This window comes from Triticum aestivum, chromosome 2D (assembly GCF_018294505.1).
Source record: "Triticum aestivum cultivar Chinese Spring chromosome 2D, IWGSC CS RefSeq v2.1, whole genome shotgun sequence".
Taxonomy (NCBI): Eukaryota; Viridiplantae; Streptophyta; class Magnoliopsida; order Poales; family Poaceae; genus Triticum; species Triticum aestivum.
Genome location: NC_057799.1, coordinates 596663422 through 596683900, shown reverse-complemented (window position 1 = coordinate 596683900; position 20479 = coordinate 596663422). Strand labels below are relative to the sequence as shown.

The following is a 20479-nucleotide window of genomic DNA, read 5'->3' as shown; positions in this document are numbered from 1 at the left end:
GGAGCCTGGTCATCTGCTGACGTCGCTATGGCTTTAGGGGCGCCGTCGTGGTGCCACACCTTCCGAGCTGAAGGTGAGGCGTTGTGCGGTTGGCCCTTGGCCTGACGCTCCTCGCGGATGGCCACCAGCGCTGCGCTGGCGGAATGAGGCGTGGCGGCTAAGTAAAGCACCAGGGGCTCGAGGGGACGAGGCGCTACCATCACCGGTGGGCTGGTGAGGTATCTGTTAAGGTCTTGGAATGCTAGGTCGGCCTCCGGGGTCCACTCGAACGGGCCTTTCTTCTTCATCAGCTTGAAGAACGGTAGGGCGCGCTCCCCCAGCTTGGAGATAAAGCGCCCCAGCGAGGTCACACAGCCTGCGAGCTTCTGCATTTTTTTCAGGGTCTGAGGCAAGCTCATGTCTTCTATTGCCTTGACCTTCTCCGGATTCGCCTCGATCCCCCTGTGCGATACGAGGAAACCCAGCAGCTTGCCGGATGGAATGCCGAACACGCACTTCTCTGGATTGAGCCGCAGATCTACCTGGCGCAGGCTGGCGAACGTCTCCTCCAGGTCTTGAATGAGGGTCCTTGCCTCCCGAGACTTCACCACAACGTCATCGACATAGGCCTCCGCGTTCCTCCCGAGCTGCTGGCCCAGGGCGATGTGCATCAGTCGCTGGAAGGTCGCCCCTGCGTTGCGCAGCCCGAACGGCATGCAGGTGTAGCAGTACACCCCACACGGGGTCAAGAAGGCCGTCTTTTCTACGTCTTCCACTGCCATCTTGATCTGGTGGTAGCCCGAAAAAGCATCCAGGAAGCATAACAGGTCGCACTCTTGGCGGTGGAGTCGACGATCTGATCAATGCGCGAAAGCGGGAACGGGTCCTGAGGGCAGGCCTTGTTGAGGTTGGTGAAGGTGACACACATGCGCTCCTTCCCGCCCTTCTTGGGCACGACAACGGGGTTTGCCAACCACTCTGGGTACCGGACTTCGCAGATGACACCCGCCGCCTGTAGCTTGCGGGTTTCCTGGACGATGAAGGATTGCTTCTCCGTGGACTGCCGCCGCGCCTTCTGCTTCACTGGGCGCACATTGGGGCACACCCTCAAGTGGTGCTTGATTACTCCCCTCGAGACTCCCACCAGCTGCTTGGGCTCCCAGGCGAATACCTCTTTGTTCGCTCGCAAGAACTTCACCAGTGCCTCTTCTTGGTCGGGGTCGAGGTTGGCACCTATGGTGAAGGTGGCTCTTGAGGCCCCGTCATGATCTACCGGTACTTGCTTCGTCTTGGCCCGATCTTGCAAAACTAGCTGCTTCTTCCTTGCCAGCGCAGCCCCCTGGACCCCAGATACTGCTTCGTCAGTGGGGCAGGCTGTCGCTGCTTCCCTGAGGGCGAGCCTGAGGGCCGTCAGGGCTTCCTTGGTGTCCCCTGCCACGGTTAGGACACCGTTGCTCCCCGGCATCTTCATGAGGTTGTAGGCGGGATGAGTTGCTGCCATGAACTGAGCCAGGGCTGGGTACCCAAGGATGGCATTGTACGAGAGGCCAATGCGTGCGATGTCGAAGTCGATAAGCTCGGTGCGGTAGTTGTCGCGGGTGCCGAAGGTGACAGGGAGGCGGATCCGCCACAGGGGGCTGGTGGATCCACCACCAACTCCAGAGAAGGGCTTGGTGTGGCGGAGCCGGCCGAGTGGCACGTGAAGCAAGCTGAAGGCCTCCACGGAGAGCACATTGAGGCCGGCTCCTCCATCGATGAGGATCTTGGTAACCGCCACATTGCAGATGGTGGGTGTGCAGAGCATCGGAAGCGCACCCAAACCCGCGGTAGTCGCAGGGTGGTCCTCTAAGTCGAAGGTGAAGTTGGCCTTGGGTGCTGCCCATCCTGGAGGAGCCCCCGGCTTTAGGCGCGCGGCGCCAACCTGGCGGACGAACTGCTTGACGTGACGACTCGAGGGCGGCATCTGCGAACCTCCTAGGAGGGCTGCGACGGCGGGGGGCGCCGGTGCCGCAAAGCACGCGATGAAGAGGTAGCGCAGCTCCTCCCAGGAGGCCATAGAGGACTCCGGCAGGTTGGGCAACCAGGCGTGCGGCACGCCAGCGAGGGCCATGGGGAGACAGTTGTCCATGACCTTGTCATCGCCTCTGGCTTCCAGAACGGCCTCCTCGTATGCCGGCAGGAAGGCCGCCGGATCCGTCGCGCCGTCGTAGCGAGGCAGCATCTCTGGCTTGAACTTGTGCGGCCACCGCACTTGCCGCAAGGCGGGGGTGAAGGCCCGGAGACCCCTGGCGCCTCCATGCGTGCCCGTCGACCCAGTTGGAGGGGTAGCGCCTGCCATGGGAGCCGGTCGGAGAAACGAAGCAAGCAGAAAGGCGAAGCTTCGGCGCACCCCCTACCTGGCGCGCCAAATGTCAGATTCTGGGTTCCGGCAAACCCTTGAGGTTCGAACTCTGGGGTGCGCACGAAGAACTCTCGCTCCCTAGCTCGCTCGCACAATGATCTCAAGGCCTAACTCGTCGAACCCAAGGAACAAGAGACACGAGGGTTTATACTGGTCCGGACCACCGTTGTGGTGTAATACCCTACTCCAGTGTGGCGTGGTGGATTGCCTTGTAAGCTGAGGATGAACAAGTACAAGGTATGAACAGCCTCCTGAGGAGAGGTGTTCTTGAGCTCGGTGAGCTGGTGAGATGGCCTTGGTGGAATGGATCTAATCCAAGATGAGATGCCTCCTATGGTTGTGGCTAGTCCTATTTATAGAGGCCCTGGTCCTCTTCCCCAATATAGACGGGAAGGGATCCCACAACGGCCAATTTTGAAGGGAGACAACTAGTACAAGCTATCCTGACAAAAGGTGGTCTTCGCCTGCCAAAGGCTCTGGTGGTGATGCAGCTGTGGGCTCTGCAGTGACCTCCGTCATGCCATCCTGCTGGTCTTGGTCTCGTTGCACCGATATGGAAACATTGCCTGATTCCTCGGGACTCCTCGCCTGCGCCTGCCTCTTTAGCACCAAAAGGGAAACTGGTACACTGCGCCCGCTGGCGTCCGCCTGGCCTTGGTCGTCATGGCTCACGTCATGTGAACCTCGCAAGGTGCCCCTTGCATAGATATCTCTGCTCCTCGTGAGCCAGACTAGTGAGGCTGCCCCTGAGAAGGTCTTGGTGTCGTCTGCCTCGCGAGGCTTGGCCCCTCGCGAGGGTCTTGAGTGGTTGCTGCTGAAGATGGGTCGTACCAGGCCGTTGGTGGAGCCACGCCATGGGCCGCAGGCAGGCAAGTCTAGGTACCCCCATTTCCAGGACGCCGACAGAGCATACCTGAGAAACCTCTTGCTCCTCCAATTGCCAATAACTTTTTCGTGTCCTCGGTAGTTGGTTCTCTCAGGTGCTCCGGTCCAAACACCTTCACCATGGTGCGGTCAAATTTTACCATGGCCTCAAGGCATGTGCTCTCTCCATTCGGACAATCTCATCAATGGCATATGCTACTTTACTGTATGCAAGCATCCTCAGAGTAGCTGTGTGTTTATGCATAGGAGAGAACGACTGTTGTCCGCAACAATCCTTCCTCAGCTTGAAGTAAGGATCATATGTCTCCACAACATTCACTACACGCAAGAATAAAGATTTGCTCATCAGGGAGCGACACTGAAAAAAGCCATCATGGTATGTTAGATTGGAGATAGTTGTAGTTATTTTTGAGGGAAAGCCATCAAAAATATCTAAAGTACAACTATCTCCAGAAAACAACATGCGAACATTAGCTCATATATCAAATGTCGTAAAAATATCTAAAGAGCACACATGTGCATATGTTGTCCTTGACCCCTTGCACTAACTACACTAATTTAGCTTTGTTCAATAGGTTCACACCAACCGCTGTTGTGGGGCTTTCAGCTTGCCTCACCTTCTGCTCATATGTATATATACTCTCATGTTCTCTTCTGCTCACCCTTCTGCCTCTTGCAGTCCACGTTAGCCTTCCCAAGTAACTAGTGCTCCCAACCATATATATGTACGTTTGGAGTCGAATTACATATGATGGTGAGAAAACAAGCTCCCTTGTTTGAGAACAGGAGGCACCGGAAACCTGCTAGGAACGAAATTTTATAGATGTTCTTTGATTGTCCCGTCCGATCCAACACTTCCGTTAGATGCCGCTTCATTGTTCTAGTGATACTGTGGTGCCTACGAGTAGCCAGCAAGTTGCCCATGATTACCCAGCTCAAAGGAATATGGGTGCACATTGTCACCAAAAGATGTTTCTGACACCAAGTGTGTAATACAAAACACAGTGCTAATTAATTATGAGTTATTAACTGATGCATCTCCTACCTTACTGCATATAGAGAGAAAACGGTAACCCTAGCCATCACCAAACAAATCGTGTTTGTTATCTACCTCCTCACGCACAAACGACCACCGACATTCCTCTCAATGTTGTTGTCTTCCCATCTAATGTCTGCTGGAACAAAGGGGAAATATGTTTCCAAGACAAAACCATATGTTGTCTTCACCATGTTCTCTATAAAGCGCGTGTTTCTGGCTCCATCTTCCTTCTTTTGCCTATGGTCAACAACTCGTCCTTTGTTATTAATTATATGTTTAAATATTTGCGAGCTTATTACTTTGGTGCAGAATGGGCTTATCAACTAATTGATCTATCCATAAACACTAAAAGATAGGCTTAACATACAGGTAACCTTAACGAATGAACTAACAACCAATCTGCAGGACACCTTTCACTTGCAAGAGCTCTCAATCACTTAACCAACGCACACTTCATTGTACTTGCAACAAGTATCAGTTGGTTAGCATGATCAGGCAATGACAGTAGCATAGAAGGTTAGTATACAACATTATTCCATCACTTTTAAGTCCCAAAGCATAGGTCTTGGCACTCGGCAAAAATGAGCCATGAACGAAGACCTACAAGCAAAGCCCTTCTTTTATATGCATCGATAACTTCAGCTCTCACACAGAAAACAACATCCGGACCTAGCTCGTATAGCAAATGTCACAAACCTCACATTCTCTACGGTTTCTGTCATTCTGTGCCCCTATCAACTCTGGGATCCGACACCAAATACGTACCCTGGTACTGGCCACCAATCGAGACATGCTCAAGCAACCTGACTGCAATTGCTCACAGGAAGTTCCCCTGCACAGCTCCAGATGAGAAACGGGACGACAATCCTTTGTGCTGTGTTCTCTGACATGCCAGCAGATCTTCAACCAGTTGCCTTCAAGTCTGGCGTCAAAAGAGTGTCTGGTGCCATGTCCTATGCCGGAACAGGATTCGCCAATTTGATTGGGCTCGGATCAGCGGGGAAGCTTTAGTTTTGACTTGTGTCTAGATATTTGCCAGCTTATTATTACCCGGGTGCCGAATGAATGAAACACTAAAAGATGTATCTAATATCTTTAGAGGTAACCGTAATGAATGAAACTAAACACCCAATGTGCTGCTAGATACATTTCAGTTGCGAAGAGCTCTTAATCACTTGGCCAACGCACACTTCATTCTACTTACATCACTTCGTCTTCTAATGGTCTCTGATGGTTTCTGAGGGGCGCCTACTCTGTTTGCACAAGGGGTACCTGAACTCTCTGCATTGCAGTGTCGTACCCCAACTAAATTCCACAACAAGCTAGCTTGAACTATCTGAATAGCTTGAATTGCAGAAGCAGCAGGACATACACAGCAATGGTGTAATTTGCGGCCGAGATTTGCTTTCTTCCTCCTCCCACATTGTTCTACGGTCATCAGCCTGGCCAACTACTCATATAGCAAACGTCGTAAAAATATCTAAAGTACACACATGTGCATATGTTGTCCTAGACCCCTTGCACACTAACTACACTACTTTAGCTTTGTTCATTAGTTCCACACCAACCGCTGTTGGGGGGCTTTCACCTTTGGTCATCCTCCGCCCATATATGTATACTCTCCCATGTTCTCTTCTGCTCACCCTTCTGCCTCTTGTAGCCCACGTTGGCTATACTAGCTAGTATCGTGCTCTCAATCATACATATGCACCATGTTTGGAGTCGATTTACATATATCTGATGGTGAGAAAACAAGCTTCCTTGTTTGGGAAGAGGAGGCACCGGGAACCTGCTAGGAACGAAGCGAGGACGATGCTCTTTGATTGTGCCGCCTGATCCAACAGATGCGTCAGATGCCTCTTCCTTGTTGTAGTAATGATGTGGCACCTACAAGTAGCCAGCAAGTTTCTCACCATAACCCGGCTCAACATCAAACTTATCCAGCTCTGAGGGATCATTTGTCGGTTACTTAACTAGGGCACATTGTCACCGAAAGATGTTCCTGTAACTTGTTCAAATTTTAAACGAGAAATCAATTAGACAAAAAAATTACTTCCGTGTTGTAACTTAGAAAAAAGAAGTTCCGCAGGAGTTTATTTATTATACGAAAACAAAATGACTAGTTGAAGTAGACTCCATAGTGATGGTCCATGCGCTCGGCAGTTCCACCTGGTCGCGAGCGACGGATGGGTGTACGCATCGTGGTGTGCCGACTGCCGAGTCCCCTTAGCCTCATCTATCATAGCTTCACATGTTGCCGTCCTGCCATTTGGCAAGCTTATTGTTCTTCCTTATTGGAGCATTTTTGGTGCTATTTTTTGTGATCTGATTTGGTTGTCTTCACACCTAGTGCCTGCAGGAACAAGGGGAAATATGTTTCCAGGACAAGGGTAACCATTAGTGGAAGGTGAAGAGGAAGTCTTCACCTTGTTCTCCTATAGAGCATGTGTTTCTGGCTCCATCTTCCTTCTTTTGCCAGTGGTCAACAACTTGCCCTTATATACCTTTGTTAATTATTATATCTAAATATTGTTTTGAGCAGATTTTTATTGAGCTGAATTATGTTTAAATATTTGCAAGCTTATTACTCCATGGGTGCAGAATGAGCTTATCAATTAATTGATCTATCCATACTGACTAAAAGATACGCTTAACATTCAGGTAAGCCTAACAAATGGACTAAACATTCAGGTAAGCCTAACAAATGGACTAAACGACCAATGACACCTTTCACTTGCAAAACTCTCAATCACCTAACCAATGCATACTTCATTGTTCTTGCATCAAGTATCAGTAGGTTAGCATGATCAGTCAATGACAGTAGCATAGCAGGATAGTATACACCATTATTCCATCCTTTTAAGTCTCAGAGCATAGGTCTTCGCGCTAGGCAAAAATAAGCCAGGAACGAAGACCTACCTAGGGTTGTTATACAGCTTGAACTTTGAAACAACTCACAAGCAAAACCCTTCTATATGTATCGAGAACTTCAGCTCTCTCCAGAAAACAACATGCAAGCTGCTCGTATAGCAAATGTCACAAACCTCATATTCTCTATGGTTTCTGTGCCCCTAGCAACACTGGCGTTCGACGCCAAATACATACCCTGGTACCGGCCACTAATTAGGGCATGCTCCTTGGCGTGCCTCAAGCAGAGTCTGACTCAAATTCCTCACAGGAAGTTCCTCTGCACAGCTCCAGATGAGAAACGGGACGACAGTCCTTGTGCCGTGTTCTCTGGATCCAAAGCCACATTTTGCCGCCCAGCGGTCAAGTCTTTCTCACGGTCCCACGGCTTCCATGGGTGGTTCTCCTCCCATTCTTCCTTCCCTCGTTGTTGCTTCTGCTTTTTTTTCTCCTTTTTGCTCTCTCGGTGCTTCTGCACAAGAGATACCGACCGCTTAGAGGAGTTGTATTTATCCACAAGAGAAGCATTTGCGCTTTTGCCCTGCTCTTCATGTCCATCTGCAATTGCCTTTGCTTTGTTGTAGGCTTCTAAGTAGCTGCAAAAAACATCATTGACATTATCACCAGTAGTACATAATTGTTTTCACATATCAGCATGTCAAGTACTATGACGAACAAAAATGTCGCCAAAAACTGCTGGTATTTTTGTGTGCCAAGCCACTCTCTGTGACAGTACTCTGGTCATATTTGCTGGTATAGAACATATTGCCTGATAGTGTACCATAGAGCGAAAACAACAGAGGCAGAATCATACTTTTGCTGTGCTTTCTGGGCTCTATCAAGTGGACTATCTGTCCATGCACTTGTGTCACCACGTCCCTCTTTGCCATTCATGCTAAATGCCGTAGTTGAATGCATTGGTACTCCAGCCTGTGGAATAATTGTATTATTAGATACAAACATGTAACAAGTACCGTTTCTCTCTTTAGGGCATAGGTAAACAGTGAATTAAGGAGATATATTATGATCATTTACTTTTCTTTCAGGTGGCAATGTAGTCATCCATTCATCTCGTGTAGGTGGTGCCTCTGGCTGTTTCGGAACTGCCAAAAGTTCTTCATCGCCTTCAAGAGATATACCTAAGAACAAATAGCTATTAAGATACAAAAAAAGTACTGTGCTCCCAAGCTCAAACGCACCCACCATGAAAGGTAAAATCCAAAAAAAAAAAGTAAAACAAATTAAAAAAAGCTGAATTTTTTTGGCAACAAACATTGCTTAGTGTTCTACCTGCATGCAAATTTTTGGTGAAGGAATGACATCCATGGTGGTCTGGGCCTTCAGCCATGTTTGTTGTCAAGAAATTCAGGTTTTTTGGAAGAAAAAAAAGTATTTTTTCGGATTTTACTGTTTATCAGGGAATGTAAGTGCCCAGGAGCCAAAAATCCATCTCCAAAAGATACCATATTGATATCATGTTCTATTCTTCACTTTTCACAATTATCTGCTGAACCATATTACATTAAATGTAATTACTACAAATAAATGCAGAGAAAATACAAACACGCCTGAAAAGAATATCTATGGTAGGAAGGATTAAGCGCAAACCAAATCATTATGATAGGACCATATGGTCAATCAAACCCAGCTTTAAGAAACAATTTTCCTCCAGCCACCACACCACCACAATAACAAAGAGCAGTTCTCTGTCATTCATGACCCGGAATAGGATTCCATAACTAGAGCAGCATATAAGGATTTTTTTTCCTCTAAAATATGCATAGACTGAAAACAAAATAGTTATTGTGCATGCTGCAACGCCTATCATTTTTCCTACATTAGCACATTTATGAGTTTTCGCATTGTTGTGTTGTTAGTGGTACCTTGTAATTGTCTCCATTCTGCAGCCTCGCGCATTGCTTTAAGCTCAACCTACAAAAATACCAAAAAAGGATCAGGATTCATGCAACTAATAGTATTGTCTGTGGTCCTAACCACTAGAAAGGCGATCTTGACAAATCCATATGTAGCGTAAGTTACCTCGAATTGTTCCATCTCTTCTTTCTTTTGTATCTTCTCATCTATTGCGCCTCTCTGCGATCAATGATAAGTAGTCAGCACAAAATATCAGTTGAGAAGGGCAAAGCAAGCTAAGTAATTCCTGACATCACATAATTAGCTAGCATTAAAACAAATTAACAGTGTAAAAACATATTGCTGGTTGTGGGCAACAAAATGCGATATGAGGTGTATTGTAAGTTCTAGAAGACTGAACTTCACTCATTCTGCAAGCATCGCTATTCTTAAAGTGGTACCGACCAAATTTAAACATATTAAGAAAATCAGTACTTCCCCCCTTCAACCTATCTCAAACTTCCTGCATTGCTACAAACGGTACTGTCAGACCATTAGCAGGCCAAAATCAAGAGTAGTCGTAATAAGTCCTTCCACCAAACTTAAAATGCATGTTGTAGCTAAATAGTCAATAGTTGTAGGCGGAGTGATGCCCTATCCAAGAACAGAATGCAATTTGAGCATACAGCATCATACATCAATATTTTCTCCTTGGCAAATATATAATATTTTCTGTTGTTTGGAATCATAAACTCATTTCAGACTATTTTATCTCAACACATCCAAACATTTAATTTATTATTTTTCATAAGAAAGCAAATGGATAGCTATTTTAAATAATTGTGACATTTCGCAAATCATATGATATTCAAGACATGTACCTTTTGAGGGTCTTGTAAGTCTTTAAAGGCATTGTTCAATTTCACAAAAGCCTCCTGTGCTGAAGGATGAGGGCACTTGTCCGGATGCACTAAAAGAGATAGCTTCCAATACCTATAATACAAGATAAGAATGATTGATCAGGCTGACAAATAACAAGGCAAAATAGACAGAGTAGATCAATCAATAAGCTTGCTCAATACAGGAGAGAAGATGCACACCAACTTCAGGGTAAGTGATTCTCGGTATGAAAGATCATCAATTGGCAGCTCAACTTCAGGCATTTTAAACAGGTGCTCACCGACTTCAGTGAAATATCAAATGCACAGTAACTTCAGGGCAAAGTACCAAACATCTTGACAGATGATAACCGTAGGAAGACACCATTCAAATTTTGAAACTTGGATATTCGAAATAAGGACCAAAGAACAAGTTGAACAAGTATTGGCACATAGCCGGGGAAGTTGGGGGTATGGCCTATTTTGGCATCCAATTGTGTCTGCCAGAAGTTTATTTTGTGAGACATCATAAGAGTTTTCTTCAATAGTAATCAATCTAAGCATGTACTACTCGGTTGGATTCTGTTTGCTGTTTGCATACTCGCAAAACAAAGGGCAATGCATTGAGCTTAAGAACCCAACAGATCTCCATAGGATTATAACAATGTACCATGGACAATTATCCTCAAGAGGTATTGGATGTGAGTAGTAAATTATTGGGAACTAGAGCTCCATAGACGTTTTCATTTGTTTTGCTTAGCACATTCTTAACTCTATGATGATATGGGCTCATTTCATGACAAAGATGAATCAGAGATGTGAAAAAATTACAAGAGACAGTAGAACATTAAACTTGTTATATTTGCCATCATATAATATCCTGCACATTTTCATTATTCTCAACAGAAGGTGAGGTCTGCGTCATTGCAACTATTGTGAAAAAACTTAATTAATTTCTGCTGCCTATCTACATACAGGTATATCATAAGTATATTAATATGTATAATAAGCATGGAATGTACACAAATAACGACCTTTTCTTGATGTTATCAGACGACATCTTCCAATTTATGCCCAGAACATCATAGAGTGCATCTGCATCAGCACCCAATATTCGAGTAACCTACACCCAATTCCATGAAAATTAAGATTAAAAGTTAATGGTGCACGACAAATGAGAACAGGTATGTGATAGGAAAGACTCAAGTATGTCCTGAAAAAAAAATCATTTTCAATCCACTGAAGTTTATCAAAAGCCAGCTAAACATTCAGAATCATAGGTATAATAGAAGCCTATGATTAGGTCTCCAAACAAACTATCCTAGAACAGCAAATTGGGGTCCCGATAACAGTTAAAGATATGTTCATGAACATTCCTGTTAGTGTCACAGACAAATAACCTCGCATAATGTTCAGTAGAAGATTTTGCAAATACCAATCACATGCCAGGTGAGCACAGGAAATATAGATGATTCACGCTAATTGGCTCTATAGATTATATGAATGCTGCCAGCAGCAAACTGAATAAACAAAAAGCATGACAAGCAATTGGTAAGAGTGTAAACTACACACAAGGTGCTGCGGTAAGACATAGTGAAGACATAGCAAGAAATGGCCTAACAAGTATACTGATGGTGCACATATTTCTGACAAATGGGCCATACAGCAAATTTATGATGTCTGCTAAAAGACCAAGGGTCTGGCATGAAGAGAGGACCTAAGGCAATTGTTGAAGCTGAATAGAAATAATCAACTATAAGAATCAGGAAATAGCGTAGACCACACAATAACTGGAGAATGCTGCATGACACATGCTGGAGGGACTTCAAAATACAGAAGTACATTTTTGTACTGAAAAACATTGGATGAAATTTTGCGAGAAAATGTCGCTGAAAGTGTACCTCTTCGAATCGCTCGGCTTCATTTGCAGATGCAGCTTCAGCGACCATGGCTGGTGGTGGAGGACCTATAAGAAATCCATCATCAGCTTCCAATTCAGCATCCCTGGAGATAGAGAAAATATAGTTACTATTTACGAACATAAAACAGTGCTGAGTGAGGTACTCATTAAGCGACGCAACTCTTAAGGGCCTGTGTAGTCAGCTCTTGACTAAGTAACAAATCACAAGGTCATAAAACGATATCTTACCGGCACCTAAGAGCCTCTGTCATTTCGGCTGCTGCAGCTAGTAATTCACGTGATGGCATTGCAGGACCAATTACCCTGCATGCAACAAAACCTTGTTGGACTATAATTGAATAATGGTAATAAATTAGCATCCTAATGCGTTGAAAATAACATGTGACTGCGAAATAAGTAATTTATAAGAGCAATCCTCTCCATTAAGCACCCAGTACATGCCTAATCTAGAAATCAGGAATTCCCGGATAGCAACACGTTTTGTGCAAGAGAAATGGCAACAATTACGAAAGAACAAGAAAGAGGATCCGGAATTCCTGATAGACATGCGTTATAAAACAAACCTCATAGTGCCCTTTGCTAGTGCCACTAGGGTACAAACGAGAACCTGACATTACATTACGGACAATTTACCCAAACCTAGCAAATTTATCAAGTCTAGCTAAAAGAATAAATACTTTCTAGCAGAGTAATCATGACAAAAGAAGTCAGCTATAACCAGGAACAATATTTTCTAACAGAGCAATTCTGGCACATAGGCATTACCTCTTTATAGGGGTGTCCTCTTCCCGGTCAACTTTTCCTCCATCTTCAGGAGGGATGTCATCTTTATTTTGTACGTCAAAGTTAGGCAACGGTACTTGTTGTCTATTTCGTGCCACAGTTTCATTTGGATCATTTCCATGTTTGGCACTTGCTTCTAATACTGGTCCAACAACATCAAGGGTAGGAACACCTTTTGCTGAAAGCAAGTAAGCTCCATTTGCACTTTCTTTCAATTTCAGGGATCTGAAAAGTTTCTTCAAATGCTTCACTAATGGCTTGTCAGAAATTCCGGAAATATCAATGCCTTCACCACTATCTATCATTTGGAGAAGCTGCATGTTAACAAAAGTCACAAGTAACTTATTGTTCCATGGGAAATCAGAGCCAATAGTACAAAAAAGGCAAAACTAATGGAAGTAAGGCAAAAACTTCTATCCAGTGGAACTGGTGACGACAGAGGCAAGTAGCAAAGGTAACAGCTGAGTAAAATCCAAAAGTCCAAGTTGATAGAAGAGGAGTGGTCGTGAACAACAGAAAATGTGCATGTAATAAGTGAGCCCATACACATTGAAAATGCTTTCTACTGTTATTTTTTGCTGTGAAATTGTGACTGTAGAAGTGCCTACTAGCTGGTTTAACTAGTGATGGACTTGGTCAACTAGTCGACTAGTCCACAAATCACCTAAACTGTTGGGTAGCGACTTGACTTAAAATTTGACTGAGTGCAGAAGTTTGACATCCTGTGAAAAATATAGGCATGTCATCATTCAAATGATGCACATTACATATACTAATTGGTTGACACTGTAATATCCTGAAATACATTATCTTTTACAATTTTAAGATACTAGGAAGTTTCACCTATAAACATCACCATAATTAGAACATAACTACAATTTACCCACTTCAGCTGTAATGGCCACAGTTTTCACGTCAGATAGGCAACTGTGTCGTGCAAACTAACCGAATTAATCTTTTCTCACGGTACAATTGTGCAGGTCCAGAGTCAGGCAACATATAATAGAGAAAATTCTTGTTGGAGAACTCGAATCGAATTACTGAAGGCCTTACCTGACGAAGCTCACTGGTGATGGCAGGGAATTCACTGAGAATGCCACGGACGATTTCCTGCGCCTCCTCCATCCATCCTGAATCATCTGAGCCTGATCCCGACAGGTCGCTGCCATCGCTGCTGTGACGGGCACGCTCATCCCGGCGCCTCCGCCGGTGACGATGTCTATCATCGTCACGGGAACTGCGTGAGCGGCCGCTGCTCTTATGGTGATGGCGGCGGCGACGAGATGAGGACGACTTTTCAGGTTTGCTGCTACTGCGACTCCGGGGCCCGGGGCTGCGGCTAGGAGAGGAGTCCGACAAAGGGGAAGAATCAGAGTCCGACGAGGGTGTGGCATTGCGCGATCTCTTGCTGCTGCGGCCGCGTCGTCGGTGCTTCGCTTCCTTCTCCCTGTCACCCTTTCCCATCTTTGAGTTTGTGTCCTGGGACAAGGAGAGGTCGGTTTTGAGAGAATAGCTAAAATACCACTGGTCAAAACTAAAAGTTCGAAAATGCCATTAGGCTCCGTTTGGATGTTGGACATTACAAATTTGATAGGTTATTATACATGTAGACACTAAAAATAGCATTTAGAAACTAGGTGTACATATAAAACACTGCCTGTTGTCAATTGATAAGCAACGTTCTAACTAATTATCAATATCACAAAGAAATACGAGTAGATAAATTTCACAATATGGTCTTAGTTTCTATCAATAAAGCTAATTGAGGCAGAAATGATGTGCAAAACTTGATAAGCAATATGACATGTGAACGTTCAAACTAATTACCAAATCACAAAGAAATACGAGTAGATAAATTTCACAATTAATTTCTATCAATAAAGCTAATTAAGGTGGAAATGGTGTACAAAACTATGTGTGTGTTCATGTACTGGATATCATAGTGCAGAAAAGCAAACCCTAAATTAGAAATTTGGGTATTTCGGTTGCTCACTTGCTGCTGCTGGAGACCTGCTGGCAGTCCTGCCTGCTGGTGACTGAGTGAGCGGCAGCGGTGGCCGCGGGCTTTGAGGGGGGCGGAGGGCCGGAGGCAGGGGCGCCAGGCGGCCGGGATCAGGGGCGCAGCCGCGCAGGCCGCAGGGCAAGGGCCGTGCGGGTGGGAAGGAGAGGCGGGCTTGGCTCCGGCCGGCGACCGGCGAGGCCGCAAGTTCGGCGACCGGCGAGGCCGCAAGGTCGGCGACGGCGAGCAGGTTAGACGAGGAACGGCGGCTGGGCGTCGGGGCACGCCTGTGCGAGGGGCGGCGTCGGGACGAGGTCACGAGGGGCGGCTGTTCTGCTCTCGATGTGGACGAACGGCGTGGCTGCGTTCCTACTTCCTCCTGGCCTCCTGGGTCAACCAGTCCAGTAAGTGTTATTGGGCCCAAAACAATTTCCTGGCCCAGTTATAGACCCATAGGTATATAGGATCATCCAAAATCCCAGGGTGGGCCGGCCCTGTAGCTCAGGGAACAGCAAACGCGCTGAGAGACAAGGAGCGGGCGGACATGGAGAAGGAGCACGAGCATGAATGGCATAGGGGCCGCGGGATCGTGCTCGTGGCCGCCCGCGCAGCCGCTGAGGGCACCAGCAGGAGGGGACCAGGCGAAGAGGAAAGGGGTGGGGGGGACGCACAGGGAAGGGATGGGCTGCGGCGGAGAGGTAGATGGCCGGAGACATGAGGGAAGGAGGAGATAGGAATCACCTGCGCCGCCGCGAGCTCCGCTTGGCGCCGCTCCTCTCGGAGCACACAGAAAATTGGGGGAGGGAGGGTTCTGGCCGAGCTAGCTCACCTTGAGGAAGAGAGGGAGCAGGCGTCGGGAGGCCGGGGTCGAGGGTGTCGCGGAGGAGCTCGGCAGGTCGTGGTCGGTCGCGGGGCGGCCAGGCGACGGCGTCGTCGCCGGCAGCCGCTAGGGTTCGAGGGGCATGGGGGAAAGTCTGGGAGAGATAAGCGCTACAGCGAGGGGAGGGGGGAGGGAGATAGCAGCAGCGAAGCGGTACGCCCTGGCCTGGGTAGAAAAAGGGAAAAATGAAGCTGGGCCATCGGATGAAAGATCGATGGCACAGCCAGCATTATTTATCTATAAGGAAAAAAGGATGGCGATGACATGTGGTTATTCCCGTTTGGCACTAAGACAATAAAACTAATAGGAAAACACTTTAATTCATCCGGATGATTTCTGGAAGAAATCAGCCTGGTCGTCTGCGCGCCACGCGTCTATGGCCCACCCACGTTGATGCATCTCGCACTTGGTCAACTACCCTAGTCCTAGCCTCACATCCCGTAACTCTTCGCTTTTCTGAAAACCGCACTGACCACACCCTTTCTTCTTTATCCTCCCAAGCACAACCCTGATGAATCTCGCCGAAATTTCTTTCTCCACCACATCTGGTGAGAGGCACTGGAGGCTCGCGACGGCCCCTCTCCAATTGCAGCCACCACGCTGCCGACGCTCGCAGCACGCCTCATCTCTGCTTTGCATCACCATACAAGCAACACCGCTCACCCTCACAGGAGCGGTGCTCCGGTTTCCAACCATGGCTGTCTTTGCAGCAGCATCGCCACTGCGGGCGGCTGACCCCTGTACAACATTCCGGTGCAAGCCTCCAATGGTGCAGCATTCCGATTCCTAGATGTGGCAAGATGCTGCAATGGAGCGTCGTCGGGGTCGTTGAAGCTTTCGATGTGGTTGCAATGGAGCGCCGCCGGAGCTACAATGGAGCACTGTGGGGGTCGCCGGGGTTGCAATTGGGCGCCGCCGAAGCTGCAATGGAGTTCGTGGGGGCGTCGCCGGTGCTGCATTGAAGCGCCGCCGAGGCCGACGGTGCTGCGCTGAAGCGCCCGCTGAGGTCGCCGGAGCTGCAACGAAGTGCCGCCGGGGTTGTCGGGGCTGCGATGGAGCGCAACTAGGGCTGCAATGAAGCTTCATTGGGCTGTCATCAGCAATGTTGGTCATCAGTGCCGTGTTGAAGCTTTTTGCCGCGCTCGGTGTCGCCATGGAGCACATCACCCAGTTGATCGTTGCTGTGATGCGACGGTCGCCGGTGGTTCTTGGAGCTGCGGCGCTCGACGGTGGCACCGGTGTTGCGAGGTCTCCGGCAGGTGCCACGGTGGGTGCATCAGTTCTCTGCGTCGTCGCCGTTTTCGTTAAAGAGGAGATGTGGTGTCGATGATAGACGAGAGGAGAACATACAGCGAGATGTGTTGCTGCGATCGATGGGCACCAGCGCTAGATCGGACGGCTAACCGGAAATCATCCGCCTGATTCCTAGCAGCCGCCATAATAATATCATGAACATTGCTATGCACACGGCGCTTTTCTCATGATCCATGAAAGATGTTTCAGTGAAACATCCAGCCATCCAATCACAGCATATAATGCAACACATCCATCTGATTGCCAATCATGTACAAATCGTGCATGGAGTGTCGGTTGTGTAGTAGTTTCGTAATATCAATGAAGACGGCGCGACGAAGTGCGTGTTTTCTTTTTTCTTTTTCTTTTTACGGAAAAAAACTTGTATTACTCAAAGTTGTTACAATCATCCTCGCATAGGTGTGCAACACCTGTCGGCCCATTGCCAAGCCATACAACAGTTTGACTAAACGATCTAGTATAACTAGCCATAAAATGGCTTACAAAGTTCTCAGCACGTCGAACATGAGTAATACAAGCTTCTCTTTTAACGGCTTCAATTTGATCTCTCGAACTAAGAAGGCATCTTGATCTATCCTGTTTCTCATTCTTCACCATATTTATGGCTTCAATACAATCAGATTCCACATGAAGCGAAAGATTGCTCCATTGCACAGCGAGGGAAATTCCTTTAGAAAGAGCATTTAGTTCTGTTTCAAGCACATCATGGCATGATAAAAGATGATGACAAGCGGTAAATATGATTTTCCCTTTAGTATCCCGAAGGACCATGCTTGTTGCGGATCCATTCTGGCCAAACAATCCGTCAGTGTTTAGCTTCACAAAACCTTGTTTCGGTGGTGTCCAGGAAAAAAAATTGGTTGGCCGGAACACAACTAGACTGCTCCACGAGGGGTTCAACATCAAGAACAAACTTACCCTTAATTGGATCATGCTCTGGCTTGATCTCACATTAGGTCAGATCGTGTAATCAACCACAAAAAAACATATTTAGACATTTTGAAAACAAATCTGAAATTATTTGGCAACATTCATGTGAGCTATGTCTACAGCTCCAGAAAAAATCAGCTCCAAACTCGATGTACATTTAGAGATTCAAAAAAAGACATTCAAATGTGAATAGTTGCCGCTTTTGGTGAATAGTACTTTGATACTATTCACATCCAAAATTTTCTATTCTATTTCTATTAATGTAAGTCGAATTAGGAGCTGGAACATTTTAAGGTTGTGCATCACACATTGATGTGTGTCTACAAAAAATTTAAGAATTTTTTAAGATGCATTTTTGTAAAAAAAATGATCTCTCATTGATCTCATCTAATGTGAGATTTCACACAACTCTCCCCCAACACATGCAACACCGATATGTTGCAGTGCGTCCACTCACACGGAACCACGTGTGATAGGCAAAGGAGTGAAACAACCATTTTCTTGCCGAGCTCGGGCAGGCATAGCTGGCTACCATGCAAGAAAACCCTGACTAGATTGCTCTGTAAAGGAGGAAACTATGCGAAAATCCATCTCTGCACCCGCGCTAACGAAAAAAATCAAAACAAATACTAGAAAAATTCAAAAAATTCTAATTTTTTTCGTGCGGTAGACAATTTGATACGTGAGGTCCGCTCCAATTTTCATATCATTTGGAGTTTTGAGAAGCTCTCAGCAAAAAAGACAAATTGAGAGTCTGTAAAAATGTTTACTGTTCATGTACTCCCTCCGTCCGGGTTTATTAGGCCTCTTAGCATCACAAGCATGTCCTTTTTTATAAGGCCTCATTTTGGGAAGGTGCATGCATGCAACCATTTCATTGGTTGCATTGAAAGCCATTGTTGTTGGTGCCATGGCTGGGGAATTAATAAACTTCATGCGTGCTTTTTTATTGGTTGCATGTATGTGAGAGAGTGCATTGGGACTGGAATAAAAGAATTAATGTGAGCAAATTACTATGTGTCTTGGTCTAAGAGAAGTTGTCTTTAGGCCTAATAAACCCGGACGGAGGGAGTACTGTTTTGGCCCGTTTTGTCTTTTTTGCTGAGAGCTGCTCAGATGTTCAAATGACTTGAAATTTGGAGCGGGCCCCACGCATCAAATTTTCTACCACACACATTTTTTTTGGAATTTTTTGATTTTTTTTGAATTTGTTACGAATTTTTTTCTAACCGGGTGCAGATGAGCCTGGGCACCGAAACGCCCTACTCGAAACTATGGAGGCATTATTAGAGAAATTAGAGAAACTGATAAATTATTTTCTAGTTGTATTTTTTGTCATGAACTTCGTGCTTCGAATGTTGAAGCACACACGATAGTTAGATATGGTGTCTCCCTCCCCTGGGGTAGACATTTGTGGCTAGGATCACCGCTTGATCTTGATGTAATCCCTCTAAACATTGCCACTGATCAATAAAGACTAGCTATCGTATACGAAAAGACCTGCTATACTGCGTTGTTGACACTACATTGCGGTCCTATTAAACGGTTTTCAATTTAGGGATTACAAAGGTTTAAATCTGCAGCATCTACTTGGAACTGAGGAACTGAACATTTTAAAAAATGGCAACAAGCACCTGTAATCTGCAACCTACCCCTCCCCCCTCCCCCCCAGTCGTCGCCCCCAGCTCGCTCCCAGTCGCCGATTTTGGCCCACTTTTGAAGCCCCATTTCGGCGAAAAAGGCCCATATGGGCGAGAATAGGCCCATATTCGGCGTGGTTCGCCGTGGCTCGGCGTTCAATTATCAATATAAATATTTTTTATCACATATTTCATCACAAAAAATTCAAATACTTCAACAAAATAGTTCAACAACAAATAGTTCAATACAAATTATATAGTTCAACAAATAAAAACTCATATTTCATCACACGTCGCGCCCGGTGTCGCCCTTGAGCCTCCATAGGTGCTCTATCAGATCTTGCTGCAGTTGATGATGCACCTGTGAGTCTCGGATCTCCTGACGCATACTGAGGTAGGCAGTCCAGGTTGCCGGTAGCTGGTGATCAACTTGGGCAAGAGGACCCTGCCTGTGGTATGGTTCAGTGTCAAACACTGGCTCTTCCTGCTCGCTCTCAATGATCATGTTGTGCAAGATGACACAGCAGGTCATGATCTCCCACATTTGATCTTTCGACCAGGTCTGAGCGGGGTACCGGACAACAGCAAATCGAGATTGGAGCACACCAAATGCCCGCTCGACATCCTTCCTGCAAGCCTCATGAATCTTCGCAAACCAGGCGTTCTTGCCTCCAGGCACAGGGTTTTTGATCTTCACAAATGTCGACCATCTCGGATAGATGCCATCAGCTAGATAGTACCCCTTGTTGTAGTGCCGCCCATTGATCTCGAAGTTTACCGGAGGAGAATGACCTTCAACAAGTTTGGCAAAGACAGGAGAGCACTGCAGCACGTTGATGTCATTGTGAGTTCCTGGCATACCAAAGAAGGAGTGCCAAATCCAGAGGTCCTGTGTGGCCACCGCCTCAAGTACCACACTGCAACCGCCTTTGGCGCCTTTGTACACCTTGCGCGCGGTGGGCGTGCACCCGCCGCTAAACTGACCCTCCGTGGCCGGAAACGGCGGCCGGAAACGCCCAGCTGGTGTCGGAGGGGCTGCCGCGGCGAACCTCTGCTATTTTTCCGGCGG

General features: G+C 46.7%; 1 protein-coding gene across 2 annotated transcripts; it reads right to left on the bottom strand.

Annotated features, from left to right (window-relative positions):
- Window positions 1-7053: 7053 nt before the first annotated feature.
- On the bottom strand, window positions 7054-15731 carry LOC123054829 (uncharacterized). 2 transcript variants are annotated; one of them, XM_044478682.1, is made up of 13 exons: window positions 15476-15644; window positions 14641-15033; window positions 13701-14126; window positions 12630-12961; window positions 12093-12167; window positions 11845-11947; window positions 10978-11066; window positions 9947-10058; window positions 9252-9305; window positions 9095-9143; window positions 8247-8350; window positions 8026-8141; window positions 7054-7807 (listed from the first exon to the last, which is right to left on the bottom strand). In XM_044478682.1, the coding sequence occupies exons 3-13, from the start codon at window positions 14109-14111 to the stop codon at window positions 7477-7479; spliced, it is 1776 nt and encodes a 591-aa protein (XP_044334617.1). In that variant the 5' UTR covers window positions 14112-14126; window positions 14641-15033; window positions 15476-15644; the 3' UTR covers window positions 7054-7476. The 2 variants fall into 2 exon arrangements, with proteins under 2 accessions (XP_044334617.1, XP_044334618.1); XM_044478683.1 differs by lacking the exon at window positions 14641-15033 and having other exon boundaries at window positions 15476-15731.
- Between the last annotated feature and the right edge of the window lie 4748 nt (window positions 15732-20479).